The following is an 18,677-nucleotide window of genomic DNA, read 5'->3' on the forward strand; positions in this document are numbered from 1 at the left end:
CCCTAATGATGAAAAGATGAAGTTGAAATACTGTATGTTGACAGTCAGACAAATATACTGTATTTGGAACTGAATTTTAATGCATGCTTACGGTTTTTCAGATCTTGGCATGGAAGATATTTTCCTGGACCAGACTGCTTTCATTTTTAACTGAGTTTAGTTATTAAACTATGTTGACAGCTCCGATAATTTGTCACGCGATAAAAAAAAATAAAACACTAAAAGGTGCGTCCCATTTATTGCGGGGCGAAAAAAACAACAACACGGTATCAATGTTTTATTTTGAAGTGCGCTGGAAGTGTAGGTAGAGCAGCGTTGCATCAAATCGATTGTAAACGCACTGAAACGCAAACCTTTTCTGGCAAACAGAATTCCTCGAACGTCTGCCAGCTTGACGCGAACACACTTGCTTTCTGGGTCCGACCTTGAGTGCATTAGGATCCAGAGGAGCGATTTCTCGGGATTGTCTCTTCAAACTTTATGATTAATCGTGGTGAAAGGTGAGACTTTAAACAAATTTTAAAGATGTTTCTTATACGTATTCAACCATACACTCGTGTTTTATTGACGGGATTGTGAAACGCGGACCTTTGTTATTATATTCTGTGGTGGGTTTCTTGTTTATCTGTGTAGTTTCTGTTCTTGATTGCGTTTGTGGTGCTAACGCGGGTCCTTTAAATCATTGAACACTTTCACGACTCACGTGAGGTTGGTGTCACAGTTTGCGAACTTTTATTGAACCGAGACACATATTTTACGTGATTAAAAACCTCACGGCACACCGTCAAACAAAAATGTCACAAAAAGTCGATGCACATGTGAATTGTAGGATAGCAGAAGAGCATTTAATTGCTCTGTCTGTCACTATACGTCGCTGGAATAGATGTACAAATATACATAACTTGCAGTAAAGTGAAATTGAATAATTTTCCTCCAGCAAACCAAATAATCTCTGATAACACGTACGGGTGTCCTGTCAGACATGGTTGCCCCGGCTGTGACCACGAGCCATCATGTGGACCCGGATCCATTCTGCCCACATCCACCCCAGACCCCCTCCGATAGAGATGAGGATCTGTCCTGCATCGCCGCCACCTTCCAGTATTTACAAACCTCAGGTACTTCTGGCATTAGCTCTAACTCTATTTGTATCATAAATTAATCATTTAGAGTGCACGCAGCATTTTAAGTAATATAACCTGCAGTTGGAACACTAAAAGGAGTACTGTTAAGAGTAAACGTACATGTACAATTAAATCCGCTATGAACCTACATGCAAGTTTTTGAAATGTGGGACGAAGCTCGAGCACCTGGAGAACACACAAACCTCACATAGAGATTTAAACTTTGGACCTCTCGACTGTTAGGAAGACAAGATAACCACTATTTTACCATCCTACCCCCTTTGTTAACATATCGTTCGGCCCAGTCAAAGTAATCAAATACAATAATTCAATATTAGTTTTAGAAGGTGTGTTTTAGCTGCTCCAAAAAAAAAACGAAAAAAGCAATTAAAGCCCGGAGGTGCTTCGGTAGACCTTTCCCACAGACTGGTGCCATAAAATTATGATGATGAATGTGTGTCTTGACTTTAGAGCTGGAGGACTGCAGGGCCAATGAGGGTTCATAGTTTCAAAGCAGCCCTGAAAGAGAAGAAGGTCCCACCCCCAGACCATCAAGACACTTAAAAAACAGTTAAAGAGCCTCATAGTGAGAGTCAAAATGTCTTGTAAATTTGACGCATCACAGATGCGTCAAAAACAGTAAACACAAGCCTGCTAAATTTGAATGAATTGAAAGAAATAGCATCCGTGCACGTGTATGTGTCTCGTGTAGGTGCGCGCCTGCGCCAACAAATGTTCGAAACCTCGCAACCCTATACTTAGGTTTGTTCAACCTTGTATTATGAATGTGTTGAGCAAGGCTATGAATGTGTGTATTGTATTTCATGAAACCTTGACTGTGGATGGTATGATAAACGACTTCTCAGCCATGTTGTTTGCCTGATATGGTGTGAAATCAATATCTAATTCGCTACAAGTATCAAATATTCTACTCTAAGGACACATTCTTATAAAAAAAATGCATATTCAGACATGACTCCAGACTACTGCTGGCTACCATGTAGCTCTGCCATCAATATTGACTGGTTAGCTTTGCTGTTTGTATTGTAAATGGTGTAATGGTGGGATGGTCTCTTGAGGTAAAATGGAGGAGAAAAAGAAAAAAGACACTTGCCCACCGGCCATCTGCCTTCTATGACAGATGGCCAGTGCATCCCTGACTGCTTTATTTGATTCTTTTAAAATGCGTCACTTCTCCATATGTAAGTGTACGGTAATTAATATTAAAGAGTGTTATTTTTTTCCAGACAGAAAAACATGACTTTTTGCTTAATTTTTGGGGAGGCTGAAACCGATGAATGGCATTTTCAGTCCTTTCAAAGGAGAATTTGAAATATGAGGATTTTCCTTTACCTGCATGATCACAGAATAAATCAAACTCGTGCATACAATTTGCACATGTTTTCAGCAGTTATCTTGAAATCTCTGAAGTCACTTTATAGGGTCTTTAAGAGTGATCCTGAATTACAGGGGCAGCCACATTCTGATCAGATTTTGGCGAGACCAGAAAGCATGGCATTACGATTACCAATCCGACTGGCGATTAAAGGTTTGCTTTTAAATGCAACCTTGTCATTCATTGCAGGCTGGTACTGGGGTTCCATCTCGGCGAGTCAGGCTCGGGACAAACTCCTGGCAAAGTCTGAAGGCACGTTCCTGGTGCGGGACAGCAGTCACCCTCAGTACATGGTGGCGCTGTCGGTGATGACCCACTGCGGACCGACCAGCGTCCGAATACAGTACAAGAGGGGTTCTTTCTGGCTGGACTCCCTCAGTCCTGAACTGCCTCACTTGCAGTCCTTCCCTGACGTCATCAGTCTCATCCAGCGCTACATTGGCTCGGCACACACGCCACATGGCCCGGCGACGTCGACCGAGGATGGTCGACTCTCCAAAATAAAACCCAATCATGTCCACTCCCCGCCCCTCGCCAAGGACAGCGGTGTGATTCTGAAGCTGTTACGTCCCCTTCACAGGCCGGAGACTTTCCCTCGCTTACAGCACCTGGCGCGCCTCGCCATCAACAGAAATGCAAACTGCCTTGACCAACTGCCCCTCCCAAAGCCTCTCTTGGACTACTTGCACGATTACCCTTTTCACATATGAGGGTCACAGGAGGCTGCGATAGGGATATGGGCGGGGTCACAACTCGCAGGTGTTGAGAGATCGTTGTAATAATCTGCTCATGAAAAAGTATGTCCAACTACTGTTGTCCTCCACAATAGTCTTCTTTCATGATGATACACAAGACTTCTATTTTCATCATCGCCAGGCTTATGTTTGTCCAAAAAAAATGTTCCGACTATCAATGGCCTAAAGATTACGCGACTTGAAACACGGTAAAACACTTTGATCTGCATGTGGAATTCTGTTTTGGGGACTGGGAATAGTCCAAAATGATACAACATACTGTACAGTTTTTGTCCTTTGCCTTTTTGACAAGGAAATAAAGGAGATATTGTATTCATACATGTAAGCGATTTCCTGAGGAAAATGGAAATCTCACCTTTTCTTAAGAAAATAAAAGACCGTTCACAAAGAAAGATTACCTCACTCAATTTTTTTTTTTTTTTTACATTTTAAAAATGAGTTAGAATTCAGTCCTTAATCATAACTAAGAGTCTAATAACTGAAACTAGCAGCGGACATGAAACAAACACAAACCCGAAGTCATCATGTGGACATCACTGTGATTTCCTAGTAGTCGGGATCTGTGACACACGTTTTTCTTTTTCACGCCTGCTGCTGAACTGCAGCTAAGTGTGAGGAAACTACTGATGTATTTGTGTTCGCTTTCCAAGTGCAAAACCAAGCAGTTCTGAGAAAGCCTCTTATCGGGATTAGTGAGCGGTAGTTATAAGCAAATTGCTTCACCAGCTGTGAACAAGCCATGACCTGAGTCAGCCCAAACAAAAAACAAGTGCCTAAACTAAATACAGGAGGTTTTTCCCTTTAAGGCCAGTTTTGCAAGCAATTCCCATAGGTTGAAAAAAATATATATACAATATCGAATCGTTTTTATAGAGGGAACACATTTCACAGTATTCAACTATCTTTTTTAGTGGTCAATTTGCCATCGCAAAACAAAAAAATGTATGTGCCAGGAGCAAATTGGCCAGGAGAGAGCTGAAGCCATTCTCGAATCACAAAAAAAGATCTGCAAATATATTTGAATGTAACCAAACACCACTAGATGGCAGACATATTTTAGTTGGACTTAGACTGGGTCTTATACTGCGCTACACCAATGTAAGTAGGCTTAATTTATTTTTTTTTTTTTTTTTTTTGCGGATTTTGAATGATATACAGGACCAACATGTACCTCAGTAATATTACAAATTTGCGTGAAATGATTTTTTTGTGAACAAAAATGTACGAAATGAGCTCTTTAACTTTAATTTTGGCTTGTTGTTTTTTGCCATCCTTGAATGGTAATTTTAATGCGAGACCCCTTTGCAATAAAAAAAATGACAAGATGTTGTTATTCTATTATGTGTCCTGTTGTGTTATTGTTATTTAATGTTAAATGTTCGGGAAAGCGCTTTGTTAGGCTGCAGCGGTTGTGAAAGCATTATAGAAATAAAGACGTATTTTGTCGTTTGCTTCAAACCTTTGTAGTTGGGTTAGGATCGTAGATGGATGTAAAAAAATATTCTCAAAAAATGGAACTATATTAAGAGCACATATTTTGTACGGATGCACACATTTTGATCATATTTTAAAAAAAGCATTTTTGTCATACATCTGGTTAGGAAGTGCGTGGCCCCCCAATAGCACTGATAAAAAAATAGTGTCACCCTCCAGCATTTAAATTGCCCATCCCTGCACCAGCGGTACTTGTGCCGCACTTTGAGAGTCACTGGTTTAAACCACAGCTATTCACAAATGTATATGGGTGTTATTTCGTTTGCCGAATAGAGCGCATAGTTCTCTAAATCATTTTTAAACGTTTTAAGAAAACAAGAAAACACAACAAATTCAGCTAACAGGAAAAGCCCAGTTGACTCATTCAACAACCTTTGCAGATTATCACGAGCCGGATGACTGCGAATCTACACAGTAATAAAGGAAAACCGTTTTGAACTGATATTGTGACAGCAAGTGAAAAATTCTGTAAAGCCGAAGCGATTTGTGTGGGCAGACCATCGTGTGGTGTGCTTTCCCCTCCCCACCGCCTCACCGCACTTCCCTTCCCTTCATCCTCCAGCTGCGCACTCAGCGACGGAGGCCAACAAAGCACAACTTGAAAATCTTTTGGAAATATTGGCAAACAATCACTGGGTAAGCACGGTCCAACTCGAAATCAATCGCTGCTAGTTTTTTTTCAGATTGATGTCATGTTACGGGTCCGCTTCGACGATGTTGCGTCAAGTTGCATTTTCTGCCCGTTACTCGGCTAATGTTAGCCGAGTAACGGACCCATTAAGTCGCATTGACTTCCGTTATGCTAAGCTAAGACCAGCGAACTGCTCTTGCACTGAGAAATGTGATTTTTTTTAAATTTGTTTTTTGCGGGAACATTATTTCAAGGATGTTGTTCCTTTCATTACACAGATTAAAAAAGAAATGTAAGCTTGTTTGTCTTCTCTCCGGCTAACTCTGATGGCGCTGGCGTCGATCCTTTAGTAAACATAACAACAACTTCCTCCTTTGGTCAAATAGGGCCCACCGTCATCCCAAAAGGCAATTGAACGCCAACGATATTCATTGACTCATACCTTTAACTTACACCAGTAGTGCTTCTAAATGTGATTTGGGGTCTAATGAACGTCAAATGAAGTGTCCCAAGATAGCTGTGGGCAAGGTGAATAAGAGGAAACGATGATGGAAGATGGCTTGAATTACATCTAAAGCCAACAGAGCATGACTGTTAACAACCCTACGACTTTTAAACGTCTCGCTACCATGTTGTGAACACTTGTGGTGTTGATGTTTACCAAAAGAAAGCTAATCATTCAAAGCCAGCCGTTTTCAGTGATCCCCCCCCCCACACACACACACACACAAGACCTACAGAAAATCCTACTCTATATTGATATTTACAAATCTACCAAATAAAAAAAATAAACATCTTTCACCTGAAAAAAAAGGTTTGATTCGACAATTTTTCATTCTCTAGTAATCAGTCGTAGAACATTGTTAAGTTTTAAGAAATGCAGCCACTTTGCCCAAAACCTGGAGAAAAATAGCTTTTTGTGTAAACAAAAATATCAAGCAAAACAGAGACTTGGATGCTAATGCTTTTGCTTTAGTGACACCTCCACAACCTGTTCCCCTGCCTCTCACCTGCAGCTATGGCGGCAATCAGAAAAAAGCTGGTCATAGTGGGAGATGGCGCGTGCGGCAAGACATGCCTGCTGATTGTGTTCAGCAAGGACCAGTTTCCTGAGGTCTACGTGCCCACCGTTTTTGAGAACTATGTGGCGGATATCGAAGTGGACAGCAAACAGGTATGGAGCCTTTCACTCTTTTCTTCTTGAGACCCTTTTGTTGAGGCATTTAAAAATGCCACAGACACAACAAACAAGAATTTTGATGAATTAGACTGCATACACAAATACAGTATTTTTTCCAGTATGGTGTCTTCAAAACAAATACACTACACAAGGTGGGTTCCATTTAAAATACACGTAATGTCCTTTCATAGCTGAATAACATAGCCAATTCTCGCTCAGGAGATCGAAACATTTAACAGGATGTATAGAAACAAGTATAAAGGAGACGTTAGCAGACACATCAGTCTCAGTTGCATGTTTGTGACTTATGTTCGCATGTTGAACATTTGTGAAGCTTTGTGAAATGAGGTATAAAATCTGTATACGTTTGAATATTTTGTTGGAATTTTGATTAAAATATACTTTTTTGTTAGGGCAGATAGGTAGTCCGATATTCAAATGTCAAATGATGTAATAAAAATTCATGCTGTGATTAAAATGTGTCCATATTTCCCAATAATAAATTTGAAGTAGCTTTAAAACTTTTTTAAAAAACTTAAATTTGGCTTCTTTATAAGCAATGACTCTGACTTTTTTACACCAGCAAGGAAAGATTTTAAGACCTTTATTTTTCTGATTAAAAAAAAAAAACTACCTATTGTTCAGTACCCCAACATTAACTACAATGGCACTCATTAGAGGGCAGACATTCTCCAAGTCTGTGCTTCATCAAGGAAAATGTATAATAAAGAGAGGAAATGTTTACATAGTTTCATGGAAGTTGCTTAAGAACATTCTGTGTAATCCAGAGAATTTGACTACATTTCCTTGGCTGGCAATGGGGGAGGGGGGATGAATGGAGGACTCCCTCTGATTGTTTTTAACTCCCGTTTGGATGCCGGTGCAAAATTGAGTAGAATAATGCTGCCCAGAGGCTTTGAGCCACAGCTAGGATAAATCTTAATTTAACATAGTTGATGTCAAATTCTCTTTGAGACCACTAAATTGTGTACATTGTTTTTTTTTTCAAGACACGATTAATCAACAACCAATAACACACAGATTTCTGAATGGTCTTTTTTTAAATGCCTATGCCTTGTACACAGTTTTCGTACTAAAACATCAAAAGGGATTTTTGTCAAAAGTTCCCACGTCGATAATTTGGGATTGCGTTGGCAGGTGGAGTTAGCGCTGTGGGACACAGCAGGTCAAGAAGACTACGACCGCCTGCGCCCACTCTCATATCCAGACACCGATGTCATTCTTATGTGCTTCTCCATCGACAGTCCTGACAGTCTCGGTGAGCTGCTCATGGTGCAAACGCTCTCAGGTTTATTAGTTCACACAGTCATATACTGGATCACGTGTTGTGTCGTTTTCAGAGAACATCCCGGAGAAGTGGACTCCAGAGGTGAAACACTTTTGCCCCAACGTCCCCATTATCCTGGTGGGAAACAAAAAGGACCTGCGCAACGATGAGCACACCCGCAGGGAGCTTGCCAAAATGAAGCAGGTAAACGTTGCGTGAAAGTGGAGCGGCAACTATGTAGAGTGCAGATTTCCACCAAGGTCAAATGATTATGCCACGTCGTGGAAGATTCCTTTTTCCTTGGCAACGATATTTTGACAGAGCTCGTGGAAAAAAAAAAAAGATTTATTACCAGCTTTATTCTTTAAACTGTGTAGATGTTTCATAACCCATGCGTCTTTTTTTTTTTTTTTTCCTCCCTCCTAGGAACCCGTGAAGCAGGAGGATGCACGGGACATGGCCAACAGGATCTGTGCCTTTGGATACATGGAGTGCTCAGCCAAAACAAAGGATGGCGTGAGGGAAGTATTTGAAATGGCCACCAGGGCGGCATTACAGGCCCGGCGGGGAAAGAAGAGCAATAGATGCACCGTCCTGTGAAAACGGGTGGCATGGGACTGCTTCCTGTTTGGGGGAAAAAAAGAAGCAGAGGGTCAAATCCCACCCCCTTGCCCCCAAAAAATACACCCACGCAAAAGACTGTTCTCACCAGTTTTTACAAAAGGTGCAACGCTTTTACTTGTTTTATGTATTAAGCTGAAATAGGTTCTGTCAGTATTGGAAGTCCTTTTTTTTTCTACTAAAGCATCAGTCAATCAGCCATAATAAAACCTCCTCTATCAGCATGTAGTGTCATGAGAAGTCAGCAAACCTGCCAACTACAGTCCAGTGCTGAAGCCCTGCCTGCTGACCCGACGAATGTTTCCACAGTCAACTAGGGTAAAAGTACCTGATCACTGTGACTTCGACAAACTAACGCACACGCCGAGTCAACGTTTGTTTTGGTGTGCTCCATTGACGAATCCTCGTGTGCATCGTGACAACGTGCACGATATGAGACTGGAAACTCAATTTTTGTTAACACGCAAAATGGAAACTTAGTGTTTTGTGTAATAAATTACTTTGTAAGAATCTTGCTTCTAGCCACTGATGTCATGTGCTGCTTTGATCCCAAAAAATTGATGAGGATTTTTGAAAGATAAGCATACACTTTGTTGCACGTTGAACACAAATAAGTTGCACAAGAGATATTCTGCTGTGAGCCTTGTTGTTGTTTTTTTAATCTTCAAGTACCGGTAGAACCCAACACATAACAGATCTGTTGTACGTACGATGGTCTGGGTATTTTTTTGGGGGGCGAGGGGGCACTGGTAACTCAACAGTTTCAGAGATTAGGCATCAGTGGCGTATGAAAAAATATAAAGGACAAAACGATGCATGAAAAATAAAACATGCCTCTACAACAGCTGATGTCCAACTGCAGGACTACATTAGCAACAAGTCAGTGCAATACATCAATTTTACTTGTCTTAAAATACTGCAAATGAGGATGTTTGTGTAAATTGCAGATTTTATCCTGCTGTGGAGAGTCACTCTGAGGCACCCAGAACTGCCTCGCCGCTCCGGTGAGCTTCACATCCAGTTTCTTAAGTCACAGATGCTTTTTGGCTGGGAGTCGCGCGCGTGCGAGAAGCACGGGAAGAAGAGCTAAAGCCCCCAAAGCAATCGCCATCAGGGGTCGATTAAAGAACCACCCCGCTGCGATGGTGAGGAGAGAGAGTGAGGCGGACACGCACAAGGCGAAGATCTTCAGCCCCACAGAAACGAGGTCCCTCAGGAGAGGAACCCAGCCCACTGTGGGCGCACAAGTAGAGAAATACATCAGTGCTATATTTTAAATCCAACTTGGAAAAAAAAAACAGACAATAAATTTTTAAAAAGTTACGGTGCAGGGTTCAATTGTGGAGTTTGACGAGAAATGTCCACGCTCACACTCACACCTAGGGACAATTTAGAGTTTAATCAGCCTGCCATGCATGTTTTTTGGAATGTGGGAGGAACCCAGAGTACCCGGAGAAAACCCACGCAGGCCCAGTGAGAACAATCAAACTCCACACAGGGAGGCCTGAGCTGAATTTGAACCCAGAACCTCTGCACTGTGAGGTTGACACACTCACCATTGGACCACCGGGCTGCAAGGATGTTTTTATGATCATGATTTGGGGGGGGGGGGGGGGGGGGGGGGGGAAGGGATCTAAACCATGACTAAATTTAGAGGATTGCCAAACCCAAAAATATTGTGTGAGCGGGTGTTTACCCAGTGTGTAGATGATGCGCATGGTCAGCTGAATGGCGAGAAACATGAGGGCCCATCCCGCAGCTCGGAGTCCCCACGTCTTCATGCTGTTATGCTGCTGCTCTCTCGCAAACACTTCCTGCACGTCACAAGCAGAACACGTCACAAGTTATTTTGACATGCAAAAAAAGTAAAATAAAATGTCCGCCAAACCTCTGCTGAGAGCTCCTCCAGATACAAGATCTCAAGAACGTCTCCTGACTTGGTTTTGAAGGGCAAAAGCTGCTCTCCACTCTGCTTGGCAACAATGCTAACCTGAAGGGAAAAAAAATTTCAATGATGGCAAGGTCAATTTATTGAGGTTGGCCAGGCCACATGGCCATATTTGTTGGAATATTCAAATAAAAATATCCTTCTCATTCAAACCAATAAAAAATGGGAACTCAAATAAAATTACTTTTCATTTTGACTAGTTCACATGTTCAGAACTCACAGTTTCACCACTGAGTCCGGCGAAGGAAAATCTCACGCGGACATCTCCAACCTTCCAAAGGGTACAAACAAAAAAATAGACATAAAGGAAATAGTACGCAAACAGCATTTGCCAGATGCTGTCATCAAGGCACTCGCTCACCTCTGGCCTCTGTGGCTGCTGAGTATGATAGAAATAATCGTCACGGATGGTAAGGAAAGGGTCCGAGTCGGAGGCCGTCAAATCCTTCAGGCTCAGTGTCCGGAAGTTATTAATCTGTTCCACCAGTCCTGGGGAGGAGCAAACGTCTATGAGTCATCATCATGTGACACATGTGGTGCAATAATCCTAGTTGTATTTCAGCGCTGTGTTGATGCCACCTGGTTCTTACGGATTACCATTCGACAGAGTGAAAGGTCCCACTTGCACCTGAGGAGCCACAACTGTCACGCTCTCCACCGCCATGGCACTGAAAAGAAAATATTTGGTTACATTTCTCTTGTGATATGAAATATTTGCGACGTAAGACTGAAGCACCTTGGGTTCTGGTGACCAATTTCTCGATCAAAATTGCGACTGTTGATCAGCTCTGCTTTCCACTCCGTGTCTATGGAAAAGAAATGGCTTAGGTCCAAAAGTATATGGACAATGTTTCCTTCATGCAGCACCACAGTGGGTTTCCAGGATGAACTGTGCATAAATGCAATATTTTTGTGAAACCTTACACTTATAATCATATTCTAATTGTTTTACATCAACTCCACTGTGGTGGTGTATAAAAGCTACATCATAAAAACGAATTATTATCATCCAAATATTTCTGCACATAACTGTATTTCCGGCTACTTACTGTAGGTGTATGTGGTCTCGGTTTTGGTACTGCCATTCTCTTCGTAGTCTCTGAAATGAATCATACAAGGAAGAATTTGGATTACTCATCTAGATTGAAGATTATTATTATTATTTTTTTTTTATGTTGAGGCCTCACCCTGCCAAACGTGTTAACAACACTCACTTGCTCTCCTGGTACTCCACCCACTGATACATCTCCACCTGCCTCTTTAACTTGACAGCCTCCACAGCTACTCTGTAGTTGGGATCATGTAAAGGCTGCGCATGAAAATACACACACACGCACACACAATAAATTACATAATAAAAACACACGCACCATTTATGTTGCCACTTTACCACTACACAAGCTAATGACAACACCATTGATGGATTTGCCTTTACAGAGGAAATAATGCTTTTTTTTTTTTTTTTTTAAAGTGATCGAGAGGTATTCATTTTAGAGTGCATTTAATATACTCGACTTGTACCTCATTGTAAGAATGACTGGCCTAACTGATGTTGGGAGTTTTAATAGTAATAATAATGAAGAGTGATGGAGTCAGGTCTACCTTTGAGGGACGCAAAGGTGCAGACAAATGAACCAAGCTGTTGTCGTTCTGCGGGTCGAGGCTGGCAAAAGTGTCCAGCGACACGACTTGAGCGAGCCCTTCATTCAGGGAGGACGCAGTCTGCACAGCCCGTCCCTGAAAGGAGGAAGAAACAGTGTTTACCATAATAATGCAAAGCACATCTATCCATTTCCTCGAGCTTGTACTCATTAGGATAGCAGGTTAGGCAAGAGGTGGGGTACACCGGGAGACTGGTCATTCAACTCCAGGCTGCTTGGTAAACGTACAAACCACAAATACGCTGAGATACACCCAAAGCAAATCTGGTATTCTCAACCATGTGTGATTCTCACCTCATTGGTGAAGAGAATATATATGGAAAGGAAAAACAGTCCAACGCCAACAAACGTTCCTCCTGCCGTGTCACTTAATCGTTGCAAAAATCCTGGGTTGGTCTTTGTCCTTACATGCTTGTGTGAGTCTTTACCTGAAAACTGAAACACACTATGTCAACGCCACTCTAAATGAAGAACTACGATGAGTCAAAAAGATGACTCCAGATTAAACGGACTAAAATTGTAGATTAAAGACAGTTTGCACTCTATAAAATTCATTTCGCACGTTATGCATTGAAAAAGAAGACAGCTTGGATTCTTAGTGAACCTTTGCCAAAACCATGTTTGCTCCATATGTTTTTCATGCAACAAAAAACAATTTCTCTCGATTTGTGTCAGGGCAAGTGTATAGGCTACATTACTATTACGTATCCAGAAAAATCCTGAATCTCGAGACAAACTAAAGCACAAAGCGCCAGAAAGAAGAAATATGTACAGCTAAAATATTGACCCTTAAGCTCCCTCGCAAGTGACATGAAACAAAATGTGTGTTTATCGGGGGCATATTTACGGCAATGCAGTTTCTTAATTACACTTGCTTGCGTCATACATTGATACGTCTTCTATTAGGCATGCAAGCAGCAAGCTCGTATGTTGACAAAAAGCAAATACAACATGGTAAACTCAACTGTCGTTTTTCGATAAATAAAGTGAATCACAGTTTGTATTTGAACAACTTACTGTCGTCGCCGAAGACATTTTAGTAACAGTCTAGAAAAAAAAGATAGGGATGATCACGAAACAACCAGAGGAAACAAACTTCAACTATCAATGACATCATTTCACTGCTGCTTCTTCTTGCTTTATTTTAAGCACGTTTGGAAACCAGCAAACGGATTAGCGCCATCCAGCGGACTGGGTTCGTAGAACGCTTCAACCAGACCCCAAGAGTCGGTGATGTTCTGCAGTGCAAGTCACGGCCATTCGATCAGCTTTGAAATTTCCAGGGGTCACAAAAATAACTCTTTCCTCCAAGTAGGACCCGCACCATTTTAGACTGTTCAATTTAAGTTTCTGGTCTGTTCAGCAGTTCTCATGATGAACTGGATCAAAAGCTGCACTGAGATCGGATAAGACAAGCACCAACAGCACCTTCCTTGCATCGTTCAATCATTTCTCATTTTAATTAGAGCTGTTTCTGCACTGTGATGAGGTCCGAAACTTGATTTTAATTTATCAAAGAGTTAAATTAAATTTAGAAAACGGTTATTATTAATAATAATAATAATAATAATAATAATAATAATAATAATGCATTTCATTTATAAGCGCCTTTCAAAACACCCAGACACATACACACAGACACACACACACACACACATGCACACACATTCATACATGGATGTGCCACATGTAAGCAGATTACTCCAAAGCAATTACCGCCACTGAGCATCCTGATATCATTCAGTCAGAACGAGTGAGACTGTTAAGATGCAGGAGTATGACATTATAGTGCTTGGAACTGGGCTGAAGGTAGGAGAATTTTCTGTTTGATTATGTAAATACATGGGGTCAGTTTGTAAGTTTCAACATGGATTATTTTATGTTTCAACTTGAGCTGTAAGAGGAGGTAAAGTCCTGGAGTTTTGTGAACTGGAGATGTTAAATATGCATCAGACCGTGACAATGGAAATACATACAGTACCTCAATGTGCAATAATCCAAGTTTTAACCATGAGTGCATCATTTGACTTATTTTGTCCGCGGCCTGCCTCTCGCAGGAATGTGTCCTTTCAGGTTTATTGTCACTAAATGGCAAAAAAGTCCTTCATATTGACAAGAATGCTTACTGCGGAGGAGAGAGTGCGTCAATCTCTCCCCTTGAAGAGGTGTGCCCACCCAAACAGAAGCACATGCATTTTTACATGATTTCTCTTACTTATCTGTCAAATTGACTTTACAGCTGTACAGGAGGTTCAAACTTCCGTGTCCTGTCACGTCTTCTGTTCGGGGTAAAGAGTGGAACGTTGATCTTATCCCCAAGTTTTTCCTTGCCAATGGTAATGGCCTGTTGTGACAGAGAAGAGGCTTTTGGGCTTTTTTTAATTTTAAATCATGTCATCATTTCATGCTGTGTGCGTGGCTGCATTAGGTGACCTGGTGAAAATGTTGGTACTGACTGACGTGACTCGCTATCTGGACTTCAGAGTGGTGGAAGGGAATTACGTGTACAAAGCAGGGAAACTGCACAAGGTCCCCGCTACTGAGGAAGAAACGCATACTTCAGGTCAGTTGATGCGCTCCTTACTGGCATTAGTAACAGACGATGTGCCAAAGGCTAATAAACATAAAACACTAGTAACAAGTCAGCATAAAAGCAATCAAAGTTCAAACAAATAACTTAACAAGAAAGAAGTTGCATAAAAAGGGATACCAGCAAAATGTGAGAACTTAAAGCTAGAAAAAAAAAACTAGGGGCAATACCCATCATGGGAGCAAGGCAGAATGTGGCACAACAAACTGTAAAGACAATCTAGCGCCTTCCATGTGTGGCCGCACAGCCCAAGACTGGGAGTTGATTACAATAGCTTTTCATAACTGTACAGTATTGGCATTAAATGTCTTAAACATATTTTTCAGATCTGATGGGCATGTTTGACAAGAGGAGGTACAGGAAGTTGTTGCTTTTCGTCCAGAACTTTGACGTGAGAAAACCTCGCACACATCAGGACATCGACCCAGACCAAACCACAACCCGAGATCTCTTCTGTCACTTCGATCTCGGACTGGACGTTGTGGAGTTCATAGGTCATGCCATAGCCTTGCACAGCAGCGAGAGGTTGGTCACACATGGCGGGACCAAATTCTTTTTTTTTTTTTTTTTTTTTTTTAAAAAAATCTTAAAATCAAATCAAATCTATCCTTGTGCATTTGGTAGTTATCTGGACCAACCCTGTGTGGAGACCATTAAGCGGATCAGATTGTATGCCGAGTCTCTGGCTCGCCACAACACCAGCCCCTACCTCTACCCTGTGTTTGGATTGGCAGAACTACCGCAAGGATTTGCAAGGTAACACTTTGATGGAATGTTTCGTGGTATGGACAAAACTATTGCGAGACCTGAACCACAACAAACATCTTTGGGTTGAACTAGAAAGCAGATTGTGAGTCAACGTCAACTGTTCTACTGGAATGGAGAAACTAAATTCCCACTGACACAAACTACAAATTCCTTCCTATGTAACTGTAAAGAAAAGAAAATAGTTGGGTGAACTCAAAATTTAAAGAACACAAATGTTGATAACATTTTAAGAATGGCAGTTCATCGAAATATTTTATGTTTTTGTGAAACATAGCTTTCGTACGGAGCCCCTAAGGGGACATGGAAGGAAAAAAAAAAACTTTGCGAGATCTTTCGAGCATTTCACAACAAAGAAATAATAGTTGGGACAACCGCTGCCCTTTGTTTTTTACGGAGCACCGAAGGGGACATGGAAGAAAAAAAAAATCATTTTTTGCAATCCCTCACAAAAATTTGCATTCCCTCGCAAAGATTGCAGTCCCCCACAAAGAATGCGAGATACAGTATAACATTCTTTTTTTTTTTAGGGGGGTGGGGAACGCTCTTTTTAAAATGCGCGATTTTGTACTTCCCGGTCAGCTTGGCTAATGTCCCCCTTCACTCTCCAGCAAGGCTGATTGAGAGACGACACTACTTCGGAAAGGAGGAGAATCATGGAGGAGAATAAGAACAGATTTAATGTCTTTGTATTTCAAGCCGATTATCAACATTATGGTCAATAAAACTCGCCAACGGGTGAAAAGACGCCATGTTTGTTGTTTTCAGTTACCCAGACGATGACCCGGAAGTACATCAACGCCATTAAAAAAAGATTGCGAGATTGCGAAGGAACGCAATCTTTGCATTCCCTCGCAAAACTTTGCATTACCTGCAAAATATTGCGTTCCCTCGCAAAGTTTTGCATTGTCCTAATACTTGTGCCCCTACATGGCCTCTAGGTGTCACAAATGTATTGATAAATCTGCCCTTCAGATTGAGCGCGGAGTACGGAGGAACTTTCCTGCCTCACCAAACGGTGGATGAGATTGTGTTGGACAACGGCAAAGTGACAGCCGTCAAATCTGAAGGGAAGGCAAGTGTGCCCCAGATTGGGAATCGCCCAGTGGCCCATAACGATTTTTTTATTTAGTTCTTCTCCTTTTTGTTGTTCTCCAGTTGTTCCAATGCAAACAACTTATCTGCGACCCCAGCTACGTCCCTCACCGAGTGAGGAAAGTGGGGCGAGTCATCAGGGTCATCTGTTTATTAAATCATCCTGTGAAAAGCACACAGGAGGCCAAATCATGCCGGATCGTCATCCCTCAAACACAACTCAGCAGAAAGTCTGGTGTGTTGTCTTCCAAAAATTGCATTCACTTCATTGAAAAAAAAAATCATATCTCATGACCGCAATAATCCCCGCGACCCGACGCAGACATCTTCATATCTGTCGTGTCCTACGCGCACAACGTGGCCTCGGATGGGTTTTATATTGCTACAGTGAGCACAGCTGTTGAAACCACCCAACCAGAGAAAGAAGTGCAGCCAGGCCTGGACCTTCTGGAGCCCATCATGCAAAAGTGGGTCAGAATTCAAGTGACTGTGTAAGAGATATTCAAACTGTCTATCGGGTGATTGTGTGGGTTGACAGAGGCGTCGCTGATCGCATTGAATTCATAGAGAATTGTCAGCCAAATGGAATTTCACTGTAGACGTCATGGATCATAAAAATAATAATAATAATTGAGTTGAGCACTTGAATTGGACAATTTTCAATATGATTTAGCTCCATGTGTAAATTAGCTGTCTTCTCGTGATGTGATTTCCTGTTGTTTTTTTTTAACTCAAGATTTGTTTCAGTCAAGAAACTGCTTGTGCCCAATGATGATGGAAACAGGAGTCAGGTACAGTAAGACGCCTCTTAGTTCCAAGGGGGTCGCGGGGAGAAAGTGTGTTGACAACAACTTTTTTTTTTTCAGATTTTTGTGTCTCGCTCATATGATGAAACCAACCACTTTGAGAGCGAGTGCGAGGACATTAAGGACATGTACCGTCGTATCACTGGCACCGACTTCTGCTTCAACTCACAAAGGCATCCGTCACGCAGCTCAGATGAAGACTGACCTTTTCATCAATAAGGTTGTTATTTATTATGATTATTATTATATTATTATTTCCAATTTTATGGAATGCAGAATAAAAAAAAGCATGATCAACAGAAAATCTTTGTAACAAGATATTATCTTGAAATACTGTAAATATGGCAATCCTTGTGCAACAGTCGAGGTGTGTCCACAAGATCACAAATCCGCAGTCGCCAGAACAACATTTGAGAGGCGATTTTTTTTTCCTATTGTTAGGCATTACAGCATATAAAGCTCCTTTACTGCAAAAATCAAATGAACTCAAACATGCTTTTCAGGTAGACAGCAGAGGGGGGAAATTGTTTCAGTGGATGTCACCATCTCTGCAGCCAAGGGGACACAAAAGGGATTGAAAAGGCCTCCCTGCCGATTTGGGCCCGGCGCACAAAGCCTGGCGTCTGGCGATGAGATGAATGCGGAGGATTAATAGATTCTGTCGCAGCTTATGTGTGACAAGGACAAAGCCGTTGAATGGTGTCATGTGCTTCACACACACAGTGGTGCCGCAGGGCAAGCGTAAGAGGCTTAGGCAAGTCAAGGACAGTCGACACGATCGACTGAAGTAGCGACCGAGGTAGAAAGGTGGACCGCACCTTTGATGAAGCATCAGTGGGTTTCGTCTTCGTTGTCCTTTTTCACGGGATTCTTATTTCTGTCTCTTCTCCTGAGACCTTTTTAAATAGACATGTTGTATCTTCTTTTCAATCAAGTTACCCTCATGAATGGCCTATAAATCGTTCAAAAATACATTCCTTTTTATGTGAGGAATTCTTTTGTATTGTTGGCTCACTATTTGGCAACACGCGGCCATCGCATTTTATACTGCTCTACTGTGATAGTTTGGAACAAATGGCTCACTATTTGGCAAGCAGGGATGACCCTCACTGTTCTTTCCTAATGATTTGTAGCCATTTAGTATAATGGTATCAAGCTAAATAACAAAATGAATCAACTTTTACTAAGAATATCAACACTGTGAAGTGGTACAGCATACATTTATGGAGTTATCCATTATGTGTGAGGTCAATTTGATCCACAAATACAACTAATGTGATATCTTGGAAAATACTGACAAAGGCGGGTGTAGAATCCAAATGC

The 18,677-nt window shown here is 41.6% G+C and overlaps 4 protein-coding genes and 1 long non-coding RNA gene across 6 annotated transcripts; 3 read left to right on the plus strand and 2 right to left on the minus strand.

Moving 5' to 3' along the window:
* The first annotated feature begins 327 nt into the window (after positions 1–327).
* Positions 328–3,408, plus strand: cishb (cytokine inducible SH2-containing protein b). Of its 2 annotated transcripts, none has more exons than XM_019880914.1 (3): positions 328–500; positions 969–1,118; positions 2,710–3,408. In XM_019880914.1, the coding sequence occupies exons 2-3, from the start codon at positions 983–985 to the stop codon at positions 3,228–3,230; spliced, it is 657 nt and encodes a 218-aa protein (XP_019736473.1). In that variant the 5' UTR covers positions 328–500; positions 969–982; the 3' UTR covers positions 3,231–3,408. The 2 variants fall into 2 exon arrangements, with proteins under 2 accessions (XP_019736473.1, XP_019736474.1); XM_019880915.1 differs by having other exon boundaries at positions 981–1,118.
* On the minus strand, positions 3,327–4,173 carry LOC109522389 (uncharacterized). Its single transcript, XR_002169560.1, has 2 exons — positions 3,506–4,173; positions 3,327–3,437 (listed from the first exon to the last, which is right to left on the minus strand). It is a non-coding gene; the product is annotated as an uncharacterized LOC109522389 (long non-coding RNA).
* Positions 4,174–5,272: 1,099 nt separating this feature from the next.
* Positions 5,273–9,010, plus strand: LOC109522387 (rho-related GTP-binding protein RhoA-B). Its single transcript, XM_019880916.1, has 5 exons — positions 5,273–5,405; positions 6,417–6,574; positions 7,739–7,859; positions 7,942–8,072; positions 8,295–9,010. The coding sequence occupies exons 2-5, from the start codon at positions 6,419–6,421 to the stop codon at positions 8,466–8,468; spliced, it is 582 nt and encodes a 193-aa protein (XP_019736475.1). The 5' UTR covers positions 5,273–5,405; positions 6,417–6,418; the 3' UTR covers positions 8,469–9,010.
* Positions 9,011–9,121: 111 nt separating this feature from the next.
* Positions 9,122–13,245, minus strand: tmem43 (transmembrane protein 43). The gene is made up of 12 exons (XM_019880912.1): positions 13,116–13,245; positions 12,393–12,533; positions 12,040–12,174; positions 11,652–11,746; positions 11,487–11,536; positions 11,174–11,243; positions 11,035–11,105; positions 10,799–10,926; positions 10,658–10,708; positions 10,378–10,479; positions 10,186–10,303; positions 9,122–9,722 (listed from the first exon to the last, which is right to left on the minus strand). Exons 1-12 carry the CDS (start codon positions 13,131–13,133, stop codon positions 9,520–9,522), a joined length of 1,182 nt encoding a protein of 393 aa, XP_019736471.1. The 5' UTR covers positions 13,134–13,245; the 3' UTR covers positions 9,122–9,519.
* Positions 13,246–14,259: 1,014 nt separating this feature from the next.
* LOC109522384 (rab GDP dissociation inhibitor beta) lies at positions 14,260–18,343 on the plus strand (the record flags this gene model as incomplete). Its single annotated transcript, XM_019880913.1, has 10 exons — positions 14,260–14,434; positions 14,527–14,661; positions 15,015–15,213; positions 15,313–15,444; positions 16,429–16,528; positions 16,612–16,783; positions 16,871–17,015; positions 17,285–17,339; positions 17,415–17,574; positions 17,858–18,343. Coding segments are annotated over 9 exons (1,257 nt in total), but the record flags the coding sequence as incomplete, so codon positions are not given.
* Positions 18,344–18,677: the final 334 nt, after the last annotated feature.

The sequence above is a fragment of the Hippocampus comes genome, unplaced genomic scaffold, assembly GCF_001891065.2.
Source record: "Hippocampus comes isolate QL1 unplaced genomic scaffold, H_comes_QL1_v1.1 scaffold68, whole genome shotgun sequence".
Taxonomy (NCBI): domain Eukaryota; kingdom Metazoa; phylum Chordata; class Actinopteri; order Syngnathiformes; family Syngnathidae; genus Hippocampus; species Hippocampus comes.